Source organism: Balearica regulorum, chromosome 11 (assembly GCF_011004875.1).
Source record: "Balearica regulorum gibbericeps isolate bBalReg1 chromosome 11, bBalReg1.pri, whole genome shotgun sequence".
NCBI classification, from domain to species: domain Eukaryota; kingdom Metazoa; phylum Chordata; class Aves; order Gruiformes; family Gruidae; genus Balearica; species Balearica regulorum.
The window spans coordinates 21,089,490-21,114,509 of NC_046194.1; the positions used below are offsets into that span (position 1 = coordinate 21,089,490).

General features: G+C 41.0%; 1 protein-coding gene and 1 long non-coding RNA gene across 2 annotated transcripts in view; one reads left to right on the top strand and one right to left on the bottom strand.

The window, feature by feature from the left end:
• TRPC5 (transient receptor potential cation channel subfamily C member 5) overlaps positions 1 to 25,020 on the bottom strand; it is a 94,515-nt gene that overhangs the window by 29,490 nt on the left and 40,005 nt on the right. Inside the window, exons 3-4 of the mRNA XM_075763651.1 lie at positions 16,545 to 17,066; positions 842 to 1,178 (exon numbers count right to left, since the gene is read on the bottom strand). Of these exons, the coding sequence (XP_075619766.1) occupies positions 842 to 1,178; positions 16,545 to 17,066 (859 nt within the window). The remainder of the gene's footprint in view (positions 1 to 841; positions 1,179 to 16,544; positions 17,067 to 25,020) is intronic.
• Positions 897 to 24,041, top strand: LOC142603388 (uncharacterized). The gene is made up of 4 exons (XR_012837309.1): positions 897 to 956; positions 11,132 to 11,242; positions 21,217 to 21,288; positions 23,960 to 24,041. It is a non-coding gene; the product is annotated as an uncharacterized LOC142603388 (long non-coding RNA).

Consider the following 25,020-nt stretch of genomic DNA (forward strand, 5'->3'; position numbering starts at 1 on the left):
TGGAATCCACAGGGTTTCACTTGCTGTTGTGTTGGAGCTCATTTTGAAAGGACAAATACTTCTCTCTTATCAAAAATATATCCAAATATGCTTCTCTGTTCTTCTCCCTCAGTGGCTCTATCTGCTTTCTTCCATCCCATCTCACTACCTCACCTGTACATCCTGCCCTGAGGAACACAGACACCTCCTTTTCTTCACAGTTGTGGTTGTCCAAGCCAGACCAGAATAAAAGCCTCATGTTTAACCTTCTGCTAATAAATACTCCTTCCTTCTCCTGCTTATATTAGAGCTCTCAATATTGATTTGGTCAGTGTTTATCAGCACAGAGGCATGAGGCAGAGTGAGATTTATCTTTCCTCTTCTGCCTTCCCGTAGGCTATTTGGAAGTCTGGGAGCCCAGGAACAAACAGGCGTGGTACCCACACACCAGCTCTGGGTGAGAAGGCGAAGGAAGAGGCCGGCTCTGGGCGCTGCCTCCTGCCATCTACCAGCCAGCACAACTAAGCCAGCATGAGAAGTGACACTCTTTGTTACTAGCGTGACCCAGAAGCTAATTCCTAACCCGTTCCTCACACAGAGCATGGGGGAAGCAGGGAGAGAGCTGTGTCTGCTGGGTCATGTCTAAAGGCATGTCAGATGGCAACATGAACAGCAGAAAAGCCCTAGGCCAACAGGATCTGTTGTTCCAGAAGGAGCCCAGCTGTTTTATGCAGTTACTGAAGCTGGCTGCCAAATCTCTTTACATGCTGATGATGCTGAGATCAGGAATGAGTCTCCACGCAGTTGCCATGGGTGCGAGTCAGGCGACTGTGGCTCAGGCATTTCTGCATTTCTGATTTACCTAGAACCCAGGGCAGGATCATCCACTCCACGATGGTGGGAGGCGGTCCCTGCATGTGAAGGTCAGTCCTGACGATGTGCTGCGACGCCAGCAGTAGCATGAAGAGGAAGGTCAGGTAAGAGCCAGTGTGGCAGATAAACTTTATAAATGGCTTTTTAATGAACAGTCCCAGCCTGCTCTTCGGTGCAATCAGATATGCCACGGATAGCACAGGAAATAGCAGTCCAATGGTGACACAGGTCAAGAGTTTTACTGCCCAGTGTTTCCGCCTCCATCCTGGAAAACCATCATACCAAAGTGTTGCTAGTAGCTGCTGGCAGTTTGGCTGAGCAACAAACTGAGGAGGAAAAAAAAAAGATTATTACTGACTGGTACTTCACGTGCACTCCCCCTCACGCATGTGTTAGAGCCCACATATTAAGTTTGGGGCTGGCTATGGGGTGGAAAAGCATATTTTGGAGACAGAGGGAAGAAAGGAGATTTCGCTCTTATTTTCTACATAGCTTTTAAGATTTCTTCTATGAGGTCTTTTCTATTTGAAGCATCCTTATGCAGATCAGTCACTCACCACACATGAAGCCTCGTGCAAAAGTGATACAACAGAAATTACTATGAGCTTTTTCTCTTCCCATGTGTTTCTGTTTCAGAATGTTTCAGGTTTCGACTGTCTCAAACAAATCACTGTCAGCATCTTTAAGAAGTGACTAAAAGATGAGACAGGAGGGAAAAGGTGTAAAGCTCTGTGTGTGTGTGAGAGAGAGAGAGAGAAAGAGCGAGAGAGAGGGAGAGAGAATGCCTCCAGAACTGTGTGGGGTGCTGCACGTGGTTTTGTGCAAGAAGACCAGCATATGTGTGTGTGGGATGGGCTGGGCATGAGACAGCACGCAGTAATGTAAAGTTCAGCCAGGTGACATCTGTTGGGAAGCAGGACAGCACATTTGTAAATGCGCCTTGCTATTAAGGAAGAGAACAGTTGTAAAATGTAAGAGATTAAGCAGAGGCAAAAAGAAACCTTTGATCACAGTACCAAAAGTGACACTTGAAAGTTTACTTTCACTCTGTAAAAAATACCGTTATGATAGTGATTTATTGCATCTCAGTGACTCCATACCAGACATGCTCAGGTTGCAACTACTTCAGACTGTTTTAATACCTAACAGCCCTTGGAATTTCACACTCAAGCCAAAATATTTCTGGTCTATGCCAGAAGACTTTATGTTCCTGATTATACCTGGACAGCCCCATGGTTTTCAAAACTTTTTAGACCCATAGCTAATCAGAGATGTCTGCAAGACCACGACAACTGTGTTTTTCTTTACATACTTGATTTCTAATCCATCTTAATGAGGTTATACTTCTGATCTGATTCAGATTTCTCACTGGGCTCTGCAAGTTCAAAAGAAAATCTCAGCTATTGTTCAGAGGTTGCCCGTTATACTTGTTTTGCTGTAATTAAATCAGAAAAACTGTCCTAACACGGATGCAGTTATCGATAAACACGCTCCTCTGACAATATAACTACATCTATGATCAGACAGCTCTATCAGAAAGAATCGCACTTCCAATGGACACAAAAGTACTAGCAGCATTTATAAAGGAGAACAGACCTCTCTTATAAAGCAGACAAAGCGGTAACCTGAAGATGCCAGTCCTGTTTATTACACTGGGCTCATCTGTATTTAAAAGGGATGTCTGGGAGGGATGTATTGCTACCAGGCTTTTCTTCCCCCTCAGGGATGATTTTATCAGGCAAAGTGCTCTTTCACCACTACAATTTAAACCAGCTCTTGGAAGGACTATGCCATGGTAGCAAAAGCTTCTGAATACAGGAGTCTTACTGTTTTGCCACCCCAAATTGGTATCATTTTCCACCCTGGCAGAAGCCTGTGTGTAGACAGTACTGCACTTGGTGTAGACACGGCCTGGGCTAATACTGAATCAGTGATCACAGGTGCATTTATGAGACAGTTACAAGGCTCTTATCATCATATCTAAAGATACCTCAGACTCCCCGTAGGTCTTAGTCACCAGGAGATTGGATTCACTGTGAAAGAGAATTTCTTAATAAAAGCTTTACCATGCAGCCATATCTTTTAAATATTCGTTCACTGCCAAAACTGCCCAATATCGAGAGGACTTTTTATGGGCAGTTCTCAGAGTGCTCTGGACAAGCAGAGAACTAGCACTGCCATGTTCAAAATTACTAAACCACGGTCAAGTGAAAGAAAAATCAGTTCCTCAGTCTGATAAAGTCATTCATTTCTGTAGGTATTTTTAGGTTTTATGTATGTATTTTATATGCTATAACAGGCTGTTTATACCAGAATCAGACCATTTTTGGACTGGGTAGTTCAAATATATGGACAGACCAAAATTAGTATTGAAAATAAGATCTCCAAGAGGAATATCTGGTATTTATGAAGCTGGATGTTTGTGTTATTACTATAATAAACATGGGCATCAGAAAAGAAAATCGCAAACTCATTTGTTTTGGAATCAGCCTACACATGCACGCAGCAGGAGCTGAACAACAGTTGATGTGGTGATGATCTCCAGAAAAAGCCAAGACCTGTTGCCTGTAATGATCAGAAAAAGTTACTGTAAAATTCCAAGTCTGGGGACTGTGATGAAAGAAACAATTCTACAGAAACTGAAAAAACATCAAGCATCGATTGTCATTTGGTTGGTTGGTTTCTAATCTATGATTTCAGAAGGGTCAGTACGTTATGTCTAAAAGCTAGAAGAAATGGAAGGTTACACTGCTGTATTTTCTCATTTAAGATCACAAACAGGAGCTGTGACCGGATGTGTTCTGCAGTAATTTACATGGTAATAGATGCTGCTGCTTCTCAGAGACGAGGTACCACGTTGTTGTTCGGGTTTTTTTGAGGGGGAAAATGTATAAACACATTTTCTCTTTATCACGTATGATAGAAAGCTCTAAGGGGAGAATAAAACTGTTTTTCCCTTGAGTCAAAGTCAGAGTCATTTGAGAAATCAAATGACTGTATGTTCCTCTGGTTGCTGTGCAACTTAAAAGTGCCTCTTCTCTGCCTAATAGCTCATTTCTAAAATCTGCTTTCTGTGTTGTATCTGATGTTAGTTCTTCAAATGGACAGAAATTCACACATCATGAAAGAGCCGCTTTAAAGACCAGCTTGGCAAAAGGGAATGGAAATGGAAAAAGCCATTAAATTTTCCAATCAAGCCCATCCCAACCTCACTGAAAATGGCCTAAGGGAAATTTAAGTACATCACAGAAAGAAACTCTCCCTAATGTCACAGACCATCAAATGCTGTCTTTATTAAAGGTAAGGCTAAGCACTTATCAGTATAGGCTTTTACTAATTTGTATTAGTCCAACTTCTTATTAATCACAGATTTAAAATTAGTATATACTGCAGCTTAGATCTCAGGTAGTGCAAGGACCACAGCTGGCTGAAAAACAACATTTCCAGTGTGCAGAAACACTGGAATTCTGAATTATAACAAAGTCACCTAAGCCCTTGGTGTGCTGCCTAAAGAACCAATTGCTGTTCTGTAACTTTGTGTTAACTTGGAGGAATACAGAACCTAGCCATTTCCCTAAGTAGTCCTGTGAATGTCGGCCTCATCTTTGCTTCAAGGTGCTGCTACCTAGACTAAACTATCAAATTCATTGACTAGACTAAACCACTGAATGCTCAACTCATTAAAGATGGTCTAGGATTCATACTGCTAAAGCAATGCACATAAAATATAGAACCATGAAAAAGCTCAGCTTTAGCCCTTTTAGTTCTGAAGTAGCCTGAAACTGTAATAATATAGTGGAATTTAAGTTATCATACATAATTTCAAATTTCTTCATAAAGTTAAAGAAATAATCTTATTTCTACTTTGCAAATAGATAGAACTGAGATCTGGAAAAGCAAGTTGACTTCTCCAACAGTACTTATGCCAAGGCCTTTCCTGAATACAAGTTCAATTTCCATGTAATTAAGGTCCCAAATACATTTTTTCACCTTTTTGCAAAGCCTTTAATTTGCCATAGATAGAAGTAGCACATGTGTATATCATAGTCTTTTATCATTTCACATGAACATGCTGTATAAGACAGGATTTGGTATCAGTTAAAGTTTCTGCACAAAGAAAAGCAGAGATTGGGATCATTTAAAAACCTGCATATTGTCCCAGTTTTGTAGATGGTCCAGAATCGGAGGCAGATATACTGTCCCATGATGGAGAATGTTCTGACAGCTGAATTAATGAAAAGAAATGCTTCCAAAAGGTGGCATTTATACTAAATTCAGCTAATGTATGAACTAAATATTCAAAACTATGCAGCCTGTGGTAGTGCTGGCATAACATTGTCCAGGATTGTCCCTTCTTGTAGACTGTAGATGCATTCCTAGGGGAGGTAAGCCAAGGAGCAAGCTCCTTCCCCACTACTTGTTGAGCAGAACCTGTCCCTATCTGAAGATGCATTTCACTTAATGACTAGGAGATAAGATGCAACTCAGAGTACCTTCTGGTGAGGACAGTGCCACTGTGGGCAAGATGCTTAGTCTCCTGGCTTCTGAAAACAGGGATAAGTACCTTTGCCTTTCCAAGAAGTGAGATCAGCAACTTCAATCACAGTTGGGAAGCACTTTGAGGGTAGAGACTACTGCAATACAGTGTCTTTTATGTTCTCTCTTTCTTCTTTCAGTCTTGCCAGGGTCTTTGTGTAACATTTGGCTTGCAGCTGGATTGTGCTATTAGAGAATTTCATTTTCAATGTTCATCATACTCATTGTCACCTGATCCTTTACCAAGGGGAAAATTTTTAAGCAAAAAAAGCAGCTGCTGGATGGAGTGTCTTTTTCTTAATATCTGATTGTTACTGATATTTTTGTCACCTAAATTCTACTTCTCGGGAATTAAACGCTTTCTGCATGCTGTGCCATTAATATAAATATCAAACACAGAAATTATGTTCCACCCCCCCTCCCCTTATCTATGGGGAAATCCCTTATCTCTCACAGTCATAAGTAATTTAGGATCAGACACAGATGGGCTGAGATGTGAATGCCTCCGGGAGCAACTGAAATAGCTCCCTGATAGACATCACAGGGGCTGAGCACAGTATCTCTCTGCGTTTATTCTGATTGTCGTGACAGCTGCCAACAGGCTGTTCTGTTTGGAGTTTGTTGGAGTTCTTTTCTGTACTCTTGCTGCGGATGGTGATAGTGAATGCTCTTCATAGATGAATAAGCACTAATCTGTAACTGCAGAGCCCTGTGTTAATAAGCAGGACTGAATTCTTCTATCAGTCAGCTACATCAGCTCCCAATGAGGTTACCACTGAGAGCCAAATGTGACATGGGAGCCATGAAATTAACTTTAGTTCCCCTGTCTGACACTCATTTCAATACATTAGACCTCACCAACAGCACTGTATCCCACAGCATCTAAAACACGGCAGCTGAATACCTGCAAGGTTACTGTGTTTGGGGGTATTATTATATGCTGCTGCCTTCTACAGTTAAAGCTATTTTGGCTTTGGGAGGCAGATCTTCACGTGAACTGAGCTAGATTTTGCAGTCTGTGTGACAATCAGGCAACTGCAGTGTCTGATGTGGTAGCGTAAGTACGTATTTTAGCTTGATCTGTAAACAATGTACAGTTCCTATGAATCCAGTTCTATCACGAAAAGGATATATGCCATTGCCATTCTTCACTCAGCAGAAAGCTCTGTCCCATCCTGCAGAGGTACTGCCTCACACCCTCTCTCTGGCAGATTGAAGGGAGATGTCTCTGAAGACACAGGCAGGGCTGGGAGCAGCAGGACTACGCCCCTCTTCATCCCTCGCTAGCAGGGGTGACCTACCCAGGCAGAGAAGTACCTACCCCTACAACTGCAGATGGACGGGGGAGAGCACGGCCTTTCGTACTTGAATTTTCATTATCAATTGGCTAGAATTTCTTTCCTCCCATGAAGATACAGGAAACTCCTACACTGTCAGTCCTACCACAGGTGTGCATTTATCAATCAATGCCAAATCTTCATGTCTTAACCCACAAAGCTTAATACACGCTGTCCAATAGCCCAAACATGCTGTAACACTTGGCACAATGTCAGCGGGCACGAGTCACACTGTGCAATAAAGTGATGCTCTTTACTCCAACTGCAACTTCAGGAACACGAAATGGCATGCAAAGAAATGAACTTTTAAAATCCATCTTCTTCCTGCACTCGAAAATTCTGCAGATGCTCCTGCTAAGAACCCAGCAGCACGATGCACTCCCAGTGCAACCAACAATCCACTCTGCCTCCATTTCGCACCACGGACGGGATCTTCTGAGGAAGAAAAGAAATGCAGTTGTTGTATCAGTTTGATTGCTCTTAAAGGAAATTCCAGTGGGCAGTACTCAAAGAGCTACATTTCTAAATTAGCCCAAGACAGAGAGAGAAACTATCTGTGGCCTAATTTGATGTCTGCTGCAGAGAGCCAGTAAGCCCTACGAGACCAGATATTCTACATAAGAAATACCAGCCTCCTCAAGTTTGCAGTGTTGCAAACAGTGAGATGAATAAGAAAATCCTCTTTTGTAGCACATTTCTTTTTAAAGTTCAACCTTGTTAATGACTGCAAAGTTATTTACATTCTGCTGCTGAAGTGTGAGCTGCAGAGGGTAAACACCTAATGGTTGTTCATCCTGTTAATTAAGTACTTTCTGCAACAGGAAAAGAAGGAAGAAATGAGACAAAGAAGTTGGAGGGGAGGCTGTGTAACTTGGGGAAAAGGGACTACAACTCAAAACATTCCTCATCAGGCACTTCCAAGAGATAATGCCTTTTTCTCTGGAAAATACAGGATGAATATCCTATCAAAACCACAGCTGCTACTCACTTGCCTGTTACTACTAACAGGGAAGCACGATTGCAAATCCAAACGCAGTTATTCCTGCCATTAAGAAGATCACTAGCTGAGCTGGAAGAGTCCTTCAAAAAAACCAGGTGCTACCCAAATTACTCAGTCCCTCTGCTGGTGAATTAAAAAAACTCCAGATCCTCCACAGATGAACATATGGCTTCAAATTATACTGAATTTTGTCTAATCTGTTCTTAAAGTATTTTAAGTGATGGTGACACATGAATCTTAACTAAAGGTCTCCTATCCATAACGCATCCCTTCACGGTAGCAGACATGAACTCAGTTTAAACAGTAGCAATTGGCAGTTCACTAGTGATGTGACTGCTGGCAAAAGGCAAGACTGAATAACCTCTAAAAGCCTGTTACAATTCCATCAAAATTCATAGTTTTCACAAATTCATGTTGGATTGGTTTAAATATTCAAATAAATGAGGTCCTGCATATTCTAGGACAAAGGTAGAAGCTTGCAAATCCTGGGTACCTATGCATGGAAGAAGCAATTAACAAAGTATTTAAGCTTGAAATAAAATCCACCTCTACTCAAAGCACTTAAACTTGTGTTTAGCCATAGGTTTGTGTTTATAGCCTGTGACAGCAGGATTTAAGCACAGGCATAAATCCTGCATTGAATAAAGGCAAGGTGCTGAACGGTTCTTCTGGAGGCCAAACACCCCACCAGAACACGGTTCGTCCGAGTCAGACCCTGAGCAAGAGTCCAGACATAAGCAAAACTTTTCAGCATTTATTTCAGCAGACAGAAGACTACAGCTGATAAATAAATTCCTGTAGGAAGTATTTCAGCAAACATTCCAGGATACAGTTCTGTTTGACTGCGTTTCCAAAGGCAGAGTGCTGCAGTACAATAAGTGCTGAATATGAGCGACATACCTAAGAAAGACAGTCAGTTAATTCACAACACACTAACTAGTTTCCAGGAGCTGAACAGGGGATATCGAATACATTCTACAGAAGCACTGAAAAAAACCACTCGGCTTAAAAACTGTTTGGAGACAAATTTTGCAGAGTTTCCTAAGTTCTGTTGTAGGCAGCACTTCAAGAGTTACAGTTCTTGCAAATGAATACCAGGAGCTCTCACAGGCTTTAGCTGAAGTGGAGAAGGTAATGACTTTTAAGTAAAAGGCTGGGTTTATTCTCCCTAGTGAATTTCTAACATTTACATTAAATAAGTGATAAGTAAAGCAAACATGAGAATTTAAAAAGTCATTCACAAGTATTTTTAAATACATACCTACTTTACCCTATTAGTGTTAACAAAAAGTTCTAAAAATATTTTTCATTTGCTTCCTTTCTGACCTGAGAAATATCTATGCTGAAACTATTTAATCTTGGTTTCTTTTTTCTTTCTACCTTACCTTATCCTGAATGAGTAAATTTACTCCAATATCCAGGAAAGAACAGACCAGCATACTATAAACACTTCTCACATTCTTGTAACATCACCATTGTAGGGTGAGGAGGACATATTCTTTGCTGAAGGATGTTTACTCAGCCAGCTGGGGTTTGTAGAGAAAGAATAAGAACACAAAAACTGTAGTCACAGCTTTTAAATGCCATTCTGCACAAGATCTCAGTTTGAGGGGATTATGATTAACCCATCTATCCATCTCACTTTTCTTGGAGTGAAGAACTATGAGCTAACTGTGTTCTCAATCATGAGACACCTAAATGGCTTGTCTGGGTGATGATGGATCTGATGTATGCATAAGACGTGTAAGTGGAGTGAAATATCAGTTCTCTATGGAGTTTCATAACACATCAGTAAGCAAAAGAAGTAAAGCTGAAATTCACAGAAATCAGATAAATAACAATGACCACTTCTATGTCCAGAAGGGAGAATCCATAGCAAGATTTTTTCTATGGAGTTTATTATTTCAGGGTTTCATTCAAAGTGAAGTATGAAATGACATGATACACTCTTCACGACTGATGTAAAGCCGATTCTGAAAGGCACTCTAGACCTTCAGATGCGGTAAGACTGAAAACTTGGCTTATACAATATACCAGGCATCACTTCTCCTTTCCAGTTTCAGTTGTCTACAGAAAGCAAATCAATCATGTCCTTTACTTTAACTTTGCCTTCCCAAGCCTCTTCTCTTGCTGGGAAGAAGACTGATGGGATACATGAAGTCAAGGGAACTGATGAACTCACTAAATCATTCTTGAATGTTCTTAAAACAGTGGCAATCCCTTTAGCTTTCAACATATTTCCTGTCTTTGTCCAAGAGATCATTTAAGTCAGAGGCACGAGGCACCAAAAATGACTTAAAGAATGATCCAGGCATTTACTGCCTGCTGCACATTACACTAACACAAGCAGAGTCCTTGTCCTTGACTGACATACCGGTCTTATGTTGTTTTTTCAAACTGGTGCATGACAAGATTAGTCAGAGATGATTTTGCTGTCAAAAGATAGTCTTCTGCAGTTCTGTTCTGTGACAGCTGCAATATGTGGCTAACCTTCATCAAGTTAGAACATTTTAGCGTTACGTGAATAATATACCAAATAATACTGTTTCCTCAAATAAACATCCAAATCCACTTTGTCAAATTGATGAACCACCAGTTCCCTATTTCTTCTTCTTCTTCAAAGTTTGGAGAGAAGTTGCACTTAAATGCCACTTGTCCTCATTTTTGTAACACAATGCAGCTGTACGGGTTAAATTTCCCTGCTAATTTCCAAAAACTGAACAAATAGATCTGGCAATTGCACAAACCCATAGAGTAGGGGCTCCAAGACACGAACCCGCCACCCTGCTGCCCCACCAGAGATGGGCAGGAAAGACTGTTTTAAGGGCGCAAACGCGGATAAGTCTCGCCACCTGCCACCCCAAAGTCCCACCGCCAACACTGTTGGTAACAGCTCAGTTAGTACCACATGCATGGAAGATTTTGTAATGTGGTCATCTGCCTGCTGGGATTGAGTCTGAGGAAAACACAGCTTCATTAGCATAGGCCACTGTTCATACATCAGATGGTAACTTTGCTGCATACAATAATGAATGAATGAATGCTGATGGAAAATGAAGGGTGACATTTGGATATTCAGTGCTTTTGAAATCCCTAAACTTACATTCAGGTTTGTGGTGTAGGACAGATCTGGACATAGCGTAATCGCACCATCCTCACCATCTAATACCCTAAGGGATATGGTTGTTCCAGGTCACTAGAAAGGGAGAAAGCTTCCACAAGGAGCAGCTCTCCTTCCCCCCCCCCATCTTGTCCTAATAAAGATCTTTTCATGACATGGTATGATTTCATTCTAGAAACCTGAAAGTAAAAGCCTGTTTATTAATCTTCTGAGCTGCGCTAGCTTTTTATTGTGCCTTTAAAGAGCACAATACAAATATTCAGCCCTGTATCATTATACCTCCAGGCAACGTTGCAAGAAAACAGACAAAACCACAGGAGAATAACTTAGCGCTACCTGCAAGCAAAGAAAGATCTGTGGCTATCCATCCAGATACCTGAGCGGCTTTCCAAACAGGTAAACAAGGTGCAGTAGATGAGCTTTGATTTTCACAGACCTCGCGCTTCATTTTTCATGCATCTCTGGTATTTTTAAAAGCTCTTTTTATACACTAAGTGAAGTGTCCTTAGAAATTCGCCAGGTTTATGCATACTCCCTGGAGAATGATGCTGTGCTTCTAACTGCAGCCACACAGTTGACAAGAGTCAAGACACAGCTGAAAAATATGTGGCATGGCAGGAATGATTATTCATTCACTCCAGTACTGTATCTCAGGAGGTACTTGTCTATGTAAATATCTTGGAAAAAAAAGAACTAAAACTTTTGAAGCTTCATCCTGAAAACAGCAAAGAACACCATTTTTAGATTAGAAAAGCAAACAATTCTACTGCTCTCCTTTCCTGTCATTGATTTTGAGTACAGTGAGTAAGAGAGACTAAGGTTAAGGTTTCTGAGAGGGAATTTCATGCACTCCTTTGATCTAATTCCGTGAAATTGCTAAGCAATATAGTCATAGGTAAAATACATTTTTCCTTGCATTGTGTGCGCTTCTTACAGACATATAAACTAAACCTGCACTGTCATCTGCAACTACCAGTACCAGAAAAATGCAAAGCACTAAAAACCCACTACTGTGGTCTTTCACTTCATTTTGAAGATGTGAATGACCTGTGATGGAGAGCAGGAAAGCAGGAACAGGCTGAATGTATATTGTTATTCTTGTGGCTTAGCAGAATGTTATTTACAAGGAGAAATCTGCCCTTTCAGACCTGATTCATTGCTATACTATGGTTGCTTTACATTATTTTGGCAGTGTAAACAAACCTTAAAGGTCCTAAAAATTGTATTTGCATTCAGCCTATGCTCTGATTCTCCAATACAGCAATGGTACACTGTATGTACAACTGTGCTTTATGTGACTGGCAGAATCCTAAGAAATTACTTTTCCCCATCTTTTCTTAGAAATGCAAACAAATTAACAAACACAGAGCTTATCTGGTGCCAAAACAGCATAGTGAAGATTGATCCCCAACAGCTGAGCTGTGCCTTTTCTTATTAAGTCTTCAGCACAAAAGTCCTTCCAAAATTAGTCATGAATAAAAGAATTTGAAAAATAATAATATGAAGACAAACACCATATACTACAGAACATTTATGAAAACCTTCTTGTCTCTCAGACCATGAATTCCCATGATCCTACAAAAATAATTTATTTCAAAAGTGGACTGAGAAAACTGATGTGTCTGCGCTGGATCTACCTCATCATGTTTCTCAGTGTACTAGAGCCGTCCTCATTTTTTTTCTAATATTTTGTAACTGCCATGCAAACAGCGATTGCAACTGTTAAATCCTTCCTATTGTCTAAAGAAATGATCAGGGTCTTTTTGTAATTTGAAACTGAGGACGCAACCATTCTACACTTAAGATGAGATTGAGAGGGAGCTTGTGAACATTGCACAGCACTGTTTTAACATTTACTACCATAAAATATACTACAAAGCTACCTTAGGGCACATTTTAATCTTTCCTGCATAACTGAAATTTTTCCTTCTGTGTAAACAGTAATTTACCTTCCAGGATATACGGGCCTATTAAAAACAAACATGAAAAGCAAAAAATTTCTTCTCTATTGTTTTGGCCCTCCTCCAAAGGAAAAAGATCTTCTTCACCATGAGTGACACATTTGTCAGTTTATAAAATACTTAACACATGTAATGTTTGGGAGAAATAAAAACTTGTACCTCCCAGGTTTTTTTGTTGGGAAAAAAAAAAAAAAAAAAGGCAGATTTTTCTACCCTTGTAATGACTGAACTGAACTGGTTCCCCTTGCTAATCCAGCCCTCATCCAGGTTGCTCACTGTGACGACTGAAGCACTCAGGCCAGATCAAAAGATGAAATTGTGTATACCATGAGTATGTTTACTGGATTCAGTGCAGGGAACAGGGATTTGTGTCGATGGCAGGGCAGATTGCTAATTGTTTGCTTAAACTTAACGTACAAGGTTAGATTTTTCTCCAGTAGCTAGGTGCCAAAAGACACAGCTAATTCTACAGTGGAATTTCAAATTTCAATTTTCAGCCTCAGCAAGGTAAATATCTAATCTCCAACAGGATTTAGACACATAACCAGATTATATTCTGTTTAAAAACGTATTTCCTACTTACCTGCATATTTAGCAGCCTAACTAGCTTTAAAAAGCTTTCCTCCAAGGGCCCAGTTTGGAGCAAGAACTGCCCATAGATGTCTAGCTTTTCCCATTGGGATTTTTTTCAGTCCTGTATGTTCACTGCCAGAGATCATCAACCTGCCCTAGAAATTTGCATGCTGTTGCTTTTCTGTACCTGGAACAAACCAGCACCTACTCTTCAGTATGGGGGTTCATTGGGGGTGCGGGAAAAGGCATGGTGGGTTCATCTGAAATGCCTTGGAGAGAAGAACACTGAATAATGTGTCTGGTGAAGAGTACTCTTGAATTCCCAGATCACCTACGCTGGTACAAAGAAAAGGTAACTTTAAGATCTACTCCCTACCCAAAACACACAGTAATGCCCCTCCATCCAAAGGCAAGGATCTCTTTACCAATTCCCTCTTAACAACTTCTCTAGAAAGAATCCTGAATGTATCTGTCTGATTAAGCTGAAATGGAATCATTTAATATTTGGGGGGAAATTCTGAGGTTTATTTCACTCAAAAAGAAAAAAACTGAAGGGAATTTGTCTAGCAATTAGTCCAAAATCAATGTGAGGTTATGCATTCTTTATCCTAAACATCAAGAACTAACAACTGCGGTAACAATTTACAGCCCCAGAAAATAACTGAGATCCACTTTGGATTTTCCTCTTAGGCTACTAGAGATTTGACTTGTAACTTTGTCAACATTAAGATTAAGTTTCTCCATCCAATCCAATCCAATCCAATCCAATCCAATCCAATCCAATCCAATCCAATCCCATATAACATTAAGCCATAAAAAGCTTCATCAGAACAAAAAGATCTACTTTTTAAAAGTCTGCTGTTTCTCTCTGCAGAAGTATCTTTCACAAAACCAAACTTGTTTCTAATTTCCTTCCTGTCCCCCACAAAAATTCTCTCAGTCTGATACTCTTCAATCATGATTAAAAAGCATTTCTGAGTGTTTCCCTGACAAATGTTCCTACTCATTTTTTTCAGAAGCTGGCAATGATATTTGTATCTTGCTTGGTATTTTGTATTGGACTAATTATCATGATAAGAAAACCACTGCAATATTTTGTTGCATACAAACACCATCCTGCAGGATGCATCAGGTATTTGTGGATAACCAGGTAGGATGAGGGGGTTCAGTAGTGCTGATTTCCCAAACTCATTCAGTTGGTCCCTACCCACCAGTATTCCACCTGGAAACAGCACTGACTTTCGCTGGCAACACAGAGCATATTTGCTATCTGTTATATGCTGGAACTGTCATGAATATGTCACAAAACATGGAATTTGTCCATATGCTTGGAAATCAGTCAAATATGCCTAAAAAATGAGATAAAAACTGTCAAGCAAGCAAACAAAAATTAAAAATTTGTTGCTTTAAAAGAGCTTCAAGACTGTTCACTGTATTTCAAATACCGTGAATTCCTTCAGACTTGCAGTTTCTTAGTGTGAGCACAAGATAAGGGGTAGCCACAGATTTATGCTTGGATGTCAATAGTGAGCCTGAACTGTGACAAGACATGGAAATCAGGAGTGATCTACACGCAGCAGTGCCGGTGGTGTCCTGCCTGCTGAAGCATGTATGGGGATGCAGCATCTGTGGCTATCAGGCCAGTAAAAAAAAATAGATTTTCTGTCCCTTCTTAGATTCAAGGAACATTTGACCTGATATACTGTATTACCTTTCTCCAGACTAATTCTTCGCTACTTGTTCGTGTCCCTAAAGCACTTATGGTGTTACCTAACCCTGTCAGCTACAGTAAAAACCACAATGTGACATGAAGGCCAGCGAGCGTGACACTTCAGCCCAGTAAGAGCAGTAAGTGACCACATGGTAGATCCCAGAAAGCTTGAGGCTTCAGCTCCAGCTTGTTGCATCACAGGGTTGTTACTCAGGAGATGTAACAGACCAAAGGCAAATCTGCATCTTTCACTTCTTGACTGTTTCACCTCGGATGACATGCACAGCCATTAAGGGAGGTGGAATGTATCCTACCAGGCTGTCCTCATCTGGAGCAATGCATAAAACAAAGTGTTAAATGTGGAGAAGACGGTGAAGAGAGTAATGTGGCAAGCTTTTCTGCCACTTCTGTCACCCTCCAGACACAGAAGAATGTAATAGACATTGCAATTCAGTTCCTCAACCAAGCAAGCTAAATTCTTCCTTCAGACAACCTGGAACATCACTGGCCAACAGTAATATATCATCTACTACATTCTGTCCAAGTTTGGAAAGAGAAAGAAAATCCAGAGCCAACTAATGAAACTGTTGTCAGCATTCTCCTTGGGTTCATGGCCTTTACTGAATCAACTTATAAATCTCTGGATTTGCAGGGCTTCTGAAAGGCTCTGTGCCCTTTAGCTGAAGTATGTCTTTCGTTCCTGATACTATGGGCAGGAGTTTGAATTTCTGGGAATTGCATCCTAAGGCACAGATTAATCAAGGAGCAAGAATCAACCTGAAGTGTCTCAGGTGTGAAGAAGTATTTGCACGACATGATCCACTTCCTAGCATCACATGAGCATTTTCACCGAACAAAACTGCTGGTAACATGGAGACCCAGGACAGTAAGAGTGCTCTCGATCTCTTGTGCTCTCTTTTGCTGCTGTCGTTTCTCTGGCCCTTATGAGTTAGTGTTGAATGGGTGCTAGGAAGTGTTCAGTGGCTGGAGGAAGTGAATTATATATTATATTATTTCCTGCAGTCAAGAACTTCACGAGTCAGGCAACCCCTTCTAGCTTTTGGTTCCTGTATAAAAGCAGCTACTGGGAAAAGCTTTCGGAGCTGGCAAACCTGGACATCTCTGAAGACTGTTCTTTGCAGGGGGGTGGGTTACAATGAAATGGGATTCAAGTATCTTTGAAACAGCATCGGTACCCTAGAAGCCATAACCCACTGCAGCAAGCCCCAGTCCTGTTGCCCTGAACTGTCATCAGATTCACTCTGTTGCCGAGGTGCACTGCACCTCCTGGTTTGTGACTAACCCATTTGCACGTGGTTCTCCACTCAATCCAAACTCACCCCTGCTGGGTCTCAGCTAGCAACCCTGAACAAACCCATGGAGACTAGAGAAATGAATCATTTTACCCAATACATGAAGCCTTCACACACCTTCGTGTTTAGATGACTCTTACCTCTTTCTGGTGATACTTTATTGCTACCTTTAGCTTTGCCAAATCATGACATTTTTGGGGATCCAGCTCTTCGCTTTGATCATCTCTGTGATTTAGAATGATCTCCAGTTCTCGGGAACTCCGTGCTTGATCCAAAAGGTCCTTAGCAAAACGCTTGCACTGCTGTGAAAGCTCTTCATATTCAGCCTTGAACTCATTTTCCACTTTACTGAGCTCCTTCAGCTCCCAGCCCAGTCGGAAAGCCGTCAAGATGGGGTCCTCACTTGATAAGGCAATCAACGAAGGGCTGGCTAAGGCTTTGTAGATGTTCAGCCTTGACCTGGAATGCCTCAGGCTGTCTACCTCCGAACTGGAGACACATTCCACACAGTTGCATCTGATCTGGTGTGGGCGTGGAATTGTTACCCGTCTTTGGACAAGCAGTTTGATGATTTCGTAGTTGTTGGTGTGAGCCGCCAGCATTATTGGGGTGATGTCTGGAGTGAATTCTGAAAACTGGGTGTCCATCATCAAGGTTGGAACCTATACAAAGGGAGAAATCGTAGTCATATTTCATGTGGAACAGCAGAAATCAGATGTCTCTCCTTCACACTTTTGACATGATGTCATAACAAAACAGAGTTTTTATAACACCCTCTGTTCTTTAAATACTATTGTATCCATGCACACACACACACACACACACACACTGCTATTCTGGCAAAACCATCTTCCCACAAGTCATGCCTGTCTGCCTCCCAGGCAGGAACCTGTGACCATTCATTCCCAGCCTGATGGAAAAGCCAGTCACATCCCCATCTGAATGCTTTATATGGGAACCTGTTCTGAAATGGGTATTGGTTCATATACCAAAAGGCCATCTTTTATAGGAAAAAAAGAAGACAAAAGGCCCAGGTAATTTCACTAAAAGAAAAGGAGGGCTAGAAAAGAGTGAACACCAACTAGATTTCCGTAACTATCATTATTTGCATTATATATCTGCATTAGCAGGCCAAGAACCTGCTCGTAGCAGGCCCTACGCAAACCAAACCAAACACAGGTCTGCAGTTGAGCAAAGCTCTTCCTCACTTTTTCCCTACTGTTTTTATTTGAAAATACTTTTCAGTGGAAGGATACATTACATAACTGCCCTCAGAATAGATTTTTTTTTTAATGGGTTTGAAAAAATTTAAATGTAAAATTAATGAGCCATAGTCCACTACAAATAAGACACTCCAGGGTGTGTATTATTCAGCTATTGTTGCACTTCTCAAAAGATGAGCTTAATGCACACCCTGTTGTGTCTTATTACTATATGCAGAGTGCAAAATTAGACCAAAATGCTCTTACATCCCAAGCACGCAGTGTGTTTCCATTTGCAGCACAGGCAGCTCTCTTTGTTGTGTGTTAATCATTACTCAAGCATACTGTACTTCGTGTGCCCACCACTCTTGCCCTGGCAGTTGGCATCCTGCTGCTCAAGGGGTGATTGCTGGGTTTGGTGAACAGTGGGCCTGCTTCCCCTTGCAAATGTCAAAGGCGTTTCAGAGAAACTATTGTCAGAGAGTCCTAATGACAGGAAACATTACTCAGTCTGTAACAATCCAAAAGTAAAGCAGCGATAAAGTAGCATGAAGTAATCAGTTAGAAATCCTTCTGTAGGATAGACCTAGGACTGGTTGTGAGACAGTCTAAACCTCTGAACACTGAATCTGAGTTCCCTGGGAGTTAAGTGCCTCTATAGCACTAAAGAGCTAAAGACTCCTGGGCCGTAGTTGATTGATAAACTTCTACATAACCCAGGGACAGGACCTCTTCACAACACACAACGTTCTCCCACAGGCTGGCACCACCCTGAGATGCAGGGTCCTTTCCTGGAGCAGGGCTCACTGGGTGCCTAGAGGTAGTTCTAGGAGTAAAACAAGCCTGCTACCCTGGATGTGGCACATGAGGAGTTAAATCTCTGGCTGCCCACAGCCACACAGGTGTAAAGAGGCTTTGCTAAGAAGGCTGGTCCCCACAGAGGCAGTCAGGAGGGAGGGAGCCTATAAATACAGCTCGTGGGGAAGGAGAGAGAATGATAGTGAGGATTTGCTGTGGGTCATGGAGGGCTTGGTGTCTCTTAGCAAGGTTGGATAAATGTATTTTAAGATATCTAGTCACAAGCAGCTGAAAGCAGCTCTCTTTGTAAGGTCGTTGACTTTCTTTTCTTTTGCTTAGCTCGTTTAGGTAGTTTGTTAAATGTCAAGAGAAAGGTGCAGGTTTTTCTTTTTTCTCTTAGAAGCTTTTTTTTTTAAGCCCTGATGCTTGAATAACTGCATTTATCTTTCTTCCCCTCCTTTTTCAGTCAGTCCTTGGCTGCTGTATTCGCAGCCTCTGTCTCAGAGGAAGAATACTTTCCCCCTCTATCACTCCTATTACTGTCAAGTTTAATCTTGTTTTTCTGTATGGAAGTTATTGTACCCAGGGCTGTGAAAAGGATTTTCAGCTTTACACAGATGAGGAATTTGTGTTGCTCAGAATATGAAATGGCTACTTGGCAACGAGGCAGTTGTGTTACAGGTGGGGATAGCGCTAATCTTGTCTGCTTCTGTCTACTCCTGAAGCTTTCTAAATCTGGATCTAGGGCTTTCAAAATGGTTGCCCTAGGATTTGGGATAAAGTTGGGGGGATCTATCAAGTGATCTCCCATCCCTTATTCTGGCTCATATCACAAGCCCTCACCCCCAAAATGGAGCACTACTTTGTTAGGTCTCAGGCATGCCTTCCTGGGCAGCTTGCAGCACTTTCAATTAAGGGATAAGAAGCAAAATGGTGGTGCAGAGACATAGAAGCTCCCAGGGGTCTGGGAGCAGGTCAGCGTAAGGCCCCAAATCGCAGGAGCTGAAGCCTATTTCTGATTCTAGCTGAGCAGCAACACAAACCACCAAAACACAGAACAGGAATAGTGTGAATGATGGCTGCTGCAGCCTCTCTATTTCTATGCTTGGCTGATCCAAAGACCATGCATTGGCTAAAAATTATGTGTCTTCTGGTGAATATTTTTTTGTTGTCTTGCACAGTGCTTTGATAACCTGCATCTTTAACTAGCAAACTGTCTTGTTTTAAAGACGGGGCTATGCAAAGCAAGCCTTTGCTCTGAAGGCTGTATTCTACGTGTTACCACTGGAGGGGCAGCAGAGATTACAACAATGCATTGTAATTGCTGATGTTTTTCCTGCACTGCTCTGACAGGTTGAGTTCATGTTTAGATCAGCTTCTTCTATGTCTTGGGTTAACTTACAGTGATGGAAGCAGAAGAGGAATAAATTATTCTACCCCAAGGGCTCTGCTAAGCTCTTCCAAGGTTATTTTCATTAAGTGACCTGAATAACAAATTCTTTTCCATTAACCTCATCACCTGACACAAGCTGTTAAGCTGAGTCCTTCAGAACATTATTGTCACTACTTGCATAGGAGCATGTGCCTTGTCCGTATTTCATCTTGGTATTGTTCGCTTAAGAAATTAATGCTACCATTAACAACAAGCAACTGAATGCTCGTTACCATCTTTCTAGACTTAATCCTCATCAAGGTAGGCTGCTTACCACTGAACAATACTGCAGTGAGTGAAAAATCTCTTTTGTTTAAAAAGGGTATGGAGGGAGAAACAAGCTTAATTCATTAGAGAAGAAAATGGAGGATTAGCTCACATAAAAGCACTGTTCAGTATAACTAAGCTCTTCTCTGAATAGAAATACAAGTTTTCCAGTAAATAGTGCACTCCTGGAAAGAAGCTCTGGATAGGAAGAGCAGGAATCTCTGCTTATGTTAGTAACTAGTACAGTGTAAAAGGAGCAGAACTACAGATCAAAAAAAAAAAACCAAACCAGCAAACTGGCAATGAAGACCTGATGGCCTTGTTGTGGGTCTTTCAGGAGTTTTACTTTGGACCTAATCTGGTCTGGTATCTGAGTGCCCCTGGAGCACATCCTCTGGTTTAGTGTTTGCAAAAGCAATCCAGCTCAAGTGCTCTGCAACTGCTCAGCAACGTGAACCAAGGAGCAGTAAATGGGGAGGTTAAGGAGCTAGACCTCAAAAGCGTGCTCCTCAGCCAAACTAAAAGACTAATATGAATGCATCTTTTGCCTTATATGGACCAAGGAAGCTAACAGCCAGGTTTAAACACTGGAAGATTTCAAAGCAAACTATAGTGTTCCTACAGCATCTGTCATCTATCTATGCATATTAAAAAGGACAATTAGGTGAAAAAAAAGCTGTTCTGCAGCAAAGGAACTTGCCAGTCAAGTGCAAAATCTTGAACTCTGAGGAAAGAACCTGGCTCTGGCTAATGACTATTTGGGGGTGGTTTTCTGTTTATCTCTGCATCTTAATGCTTTTCTGCCCTTCTGTATTGACAGTTCTCCTGATGATGGTCTGGTGACACTACTAGTCTCCCTTCATGTTCACATCTCTCCTCAGTGGCCACCTTTACTGGTGCTCACAGCTGCAGTCTCCCCAGATAACCTTCAGTGCTTCAGACCTGAACTGAAAAGACTGTATCTAGAAAGTAAAGCAAAGCCTTTCTTAGTTTTGTTAATCTCTAATTGTAAGCTGCTCAGGTCAGAGACAGTCTAAATATGCATCCTGTCTGGCACTGAAAATGCTGCCACTTTTGTTTGAAAGTAACTAATAATACCTTTACCTGTTACAGGTGGAATTGCCACATTTTCAAGCCATCTCCATTCCATAAACTAGCACGTCACCTGGACCGGTGTAATAAATTGTAAGTATAACCATGACAAACTGTAAATATATTAATCTGCATTATTTTCAGCTTGCATAACTTTTTGATACAGCTGTATGTTATGAAAATTTTCCAATTGCCAAAACAGTGTTTACTAAACAAAACAAACTCATGCAACCTCACTGGAAAACTTCAAACGTAATGCTTATAGAAATGGAAGCCTGGGTAACTTATTGAGCAAGGATTTCCTATTTCTAGTTTGTTTTTCGGCATGCAGCCGTATAGGGGAAGTGCATATGCCATCCACGAGCACGGTAACAAGCACAGCCAATCTCTGTGATTCTATAAGGAAGATTTTGTACTACATCAATTTATCGCGAGGCTCAGCAGTCAAAGGAGCTTTAGCAGTGACAGTGATTTTGTTCAGAATCGCAGTCCTGTGGTACTTCTAGCTGCAGCTCTATAAATAGAGAATGAGAGACAGAGTCAGTGTTGCCAGCCTGCAGATCAGCCATGTTACCAGCAAAAGGGTCTGGAAAAATATACATATTGTGACTGGCATGACCAATTGAATCCTGCTCCTTGCCTGAACCCATAAACAAATTCTTTTATTGACAGAACCCCATGGGCATTTGTTTCCTTATGTGGGACTCTGGGAAAGTGTTACATGCTTCTATAAATTTAAGCATTCATTTTAGGTGATGCAGTGGTGCCGCTTTCAATAACTGAGTATCTTAATCAGAGATGCCTTGAGAGATCTTATATCAGAGTGATGACAGTATCTGTTTTAATAGGGAGGTTGGGTTTTCTCTAAAGAGCAATTAATTGAATGAAATGATGCAATTTGGTTAATGAAATATAATGAACAACACAAACCAATAACAAAAAAAAATAATGTATTTTAAGGGCTTTTGTACTGGTTATGAACAAAATTGTAACTCTGGCATAAAGCACACGTGGTTGTAGATGTACTTTTGGGCAAGCTCTGCTGTTGTTACTGAAGTATTCCAGTGATTTCAATACAGCTGTCCCAGAATATCCAGCTGAAGAAAAGGCTCCTTCTGGTCTAAAATCTGCACAGTGACTTACATGCTTGTAAAGCCAAATAAAGTCTCTGCGCCTCAGACTTATACTGCAAACCAGAGAAAATTACTACTTTTTTAGTGCCTTATAGCAAGCCAAATGCTGATACAAGGTCACTACATGATACATATTAATACTGAAATAGGTATCTTTGAATAAAAAAATTTCATTATATCATACATTACTACTGAAATAATGTGAAAAAATAATTTGTGATACTTGTATAACCAAACTTCTTTCTTTGTAACCAAGAAACAAAAGCAAAATATGTTAATCCAGATGCATCTGCTCTAGATTCTTCAAGTTTTAATTTGTCTTCTTATCTATGTGTTTAAAAATGGAGGTAGACCTAAGGGATTAGTTTTCAGAGCTAAACTGAAACCTAGTGCATTTGACAGTGGCAGAACTGCATCAGAGCTTGTGTTCAGTCATGTGTTTAGGAAATGCAGTACAGCCAGAAAGATTGTCAAAAGATGTCACCATTTGTGGTTGATGCTACATAATAACTTCCCTTTTGTTGGGGATTAAAAAAGAGGAATCCAGAGCGAAGCCTTCAGAAGGAAAGGAGTTTGCAAATATGCATTTAAATGGCCTATGGCAACCTGTTCCAGACAGAGCACTCTCTCCTCTAAGCCACTCTCCTTTCTGATGCGGGTGGAGAAAATAAGATGAGGCACTTGATGATGAAATGAAGAGAGAGTGCAGTCAGTGTGGAGTTTATTCTCCAAGTCACAGAGGGACGCTGTTAAAGTGTTTGAACCTCTAGTATTTAAAGGAAGTGCAGTCTTGAGGTCTGCTTTGCCCTGAATTCCTGTGTCTTGCTCTAGCTAAGAACTACTGAATCCAGCGGGAAGAGGGGCTAGCGACTGCCTACCGTTGTTTAGAGAAGACCAGTGTTGTGCCATGAGCAATTGCACCCTCTCCTGGTTATGACTTCTCATCTGTGTAAGAACGGTTGAGAAGTTCATTGTAGTCACAACTTACATGTTATGTCACATTATCTCTACGGTATGACCAACTATCAAATGAATCTTGGTTTTACCATACGCTTACGTAGCCTGGGGCTAGCTGAATAATGACACTTGTCCAGTTAAAACAAACAAGGGACAAAAGTTCGGCACTGTTACAAATCCAGACACTAATGAAGCTGCTAGAGAAAAAGTGGCGTAAGTGACCTCAGAACCTGGCTCACAGCACGTTATGGATCTACCAAAGCCTTGCCAAAATGCAGAGATTCCCTGGCTGCTTGCTAGATCTGCTTCCTGAGACCCTCGGACACCAACTCAGGTGGAAGTCTAGTATTGCTGACATGAGAGTAAATGGAATTGTCTCCTGAAGTTTGGATAGGCAGGCTAGTTCATATAAGCCCGAAGGGTTTTTTTCCCCATTTGGAAACATAAAATGCTGATTGTTCATTTTTTCACTTCATTACCATTTTAAGAGTTACTCTGTGATAGGAGCAGCTGTTTGGGGTAAAAATGAAGATTAAACCCTAACAATTTTTAATGTTTTTAAGTTTGGAAATGAATTTTGTTAAAGAGCTTACTTAATCCAGTACTGTAAATTTCTTAACTACACTAAAGGCCTTGGAACGTCACTGCACCTTAGGTATTTTTTCATTTAACAGATAAGCTTTCCCCTGACCCCAGACATGCTGAAACAAAGACAGTCCATGGTTAGCTGGAAATTTGCAGGCTCTATCTTCAAGGTAATCTTTGTTTTATTATGGCTACTATTTTTCTAATATTTCCCAGTATTTATTCTGGGAGTGAAGAGCTGTCCAGCTTTTTAATTCATTTTATCTGGTCTCTGTATTTTCAATTCTGACTTAGTGGTAACAAGGACAAGATGTGCTAATATAGGCTAATAATTATGCTATCAATAGCCTTTTATGTCATCTTTGTACATAAAATGTCCCTATTTCCTGTAATTTATTACTGCATGCGGATGAGAGATGTTTCATTAAGTTTAGGTGAGGTAATATGTTGCTAACAGGGCTCGAAAAGGGACGGCTTTTTGCTTGGGAGAGATGGGGTTGTGTTCCTATTCAATCACATTCCTTTTAAAAAAAAAAAAATCAGATTTGATCATAAGACGACATCACAGAGAGGAGCGAGTGACTGCATCTGGTGCCAGCCTAGTGCTGTATGATGTTGCACAAAAGACATCTTGATGCTCACAAAGCAGGAGGCTGTGTTTCTCTGCATTTTGACTATTAAGCTGTGCTTTTGGCATTGTTATTATACTAACCAAGAAGACACTGTGGCTTCCGAAAAGACCTCAGAGTTTGTGAGAGCAAAGAAATGACAATCTAGACAGGTGGCAGAGTCTCACGTGAGAATAAAATCTGTGTGGTTGTGATCTTTCTTTATTACCACTTAGGCAGTGACTTCCTTTGTTATTTCTAATGCTAGGTAGTTCAAAGCATCTAGCTAATGATATGCTCCTCATGCTTTGGAGACTGCCTCTAACTCATCATCTGTCTGCCTGAAGAGTATTTAAGTGGAGCACACAAGCCCTCTCGCACTGCCATGAATTTAAGTACCAAGGATGCACGTGACTCTGAGCCTCTCGCAGGCTTGAGCGGTTTTCCAACATGTGCTCCCAAGGCAATGACAGAGCGTAGACCCTGGATTACAGCGTTCCCTTGCTGTAACAATGCCAAGAGGTGCAGGGAAAATATTGTTC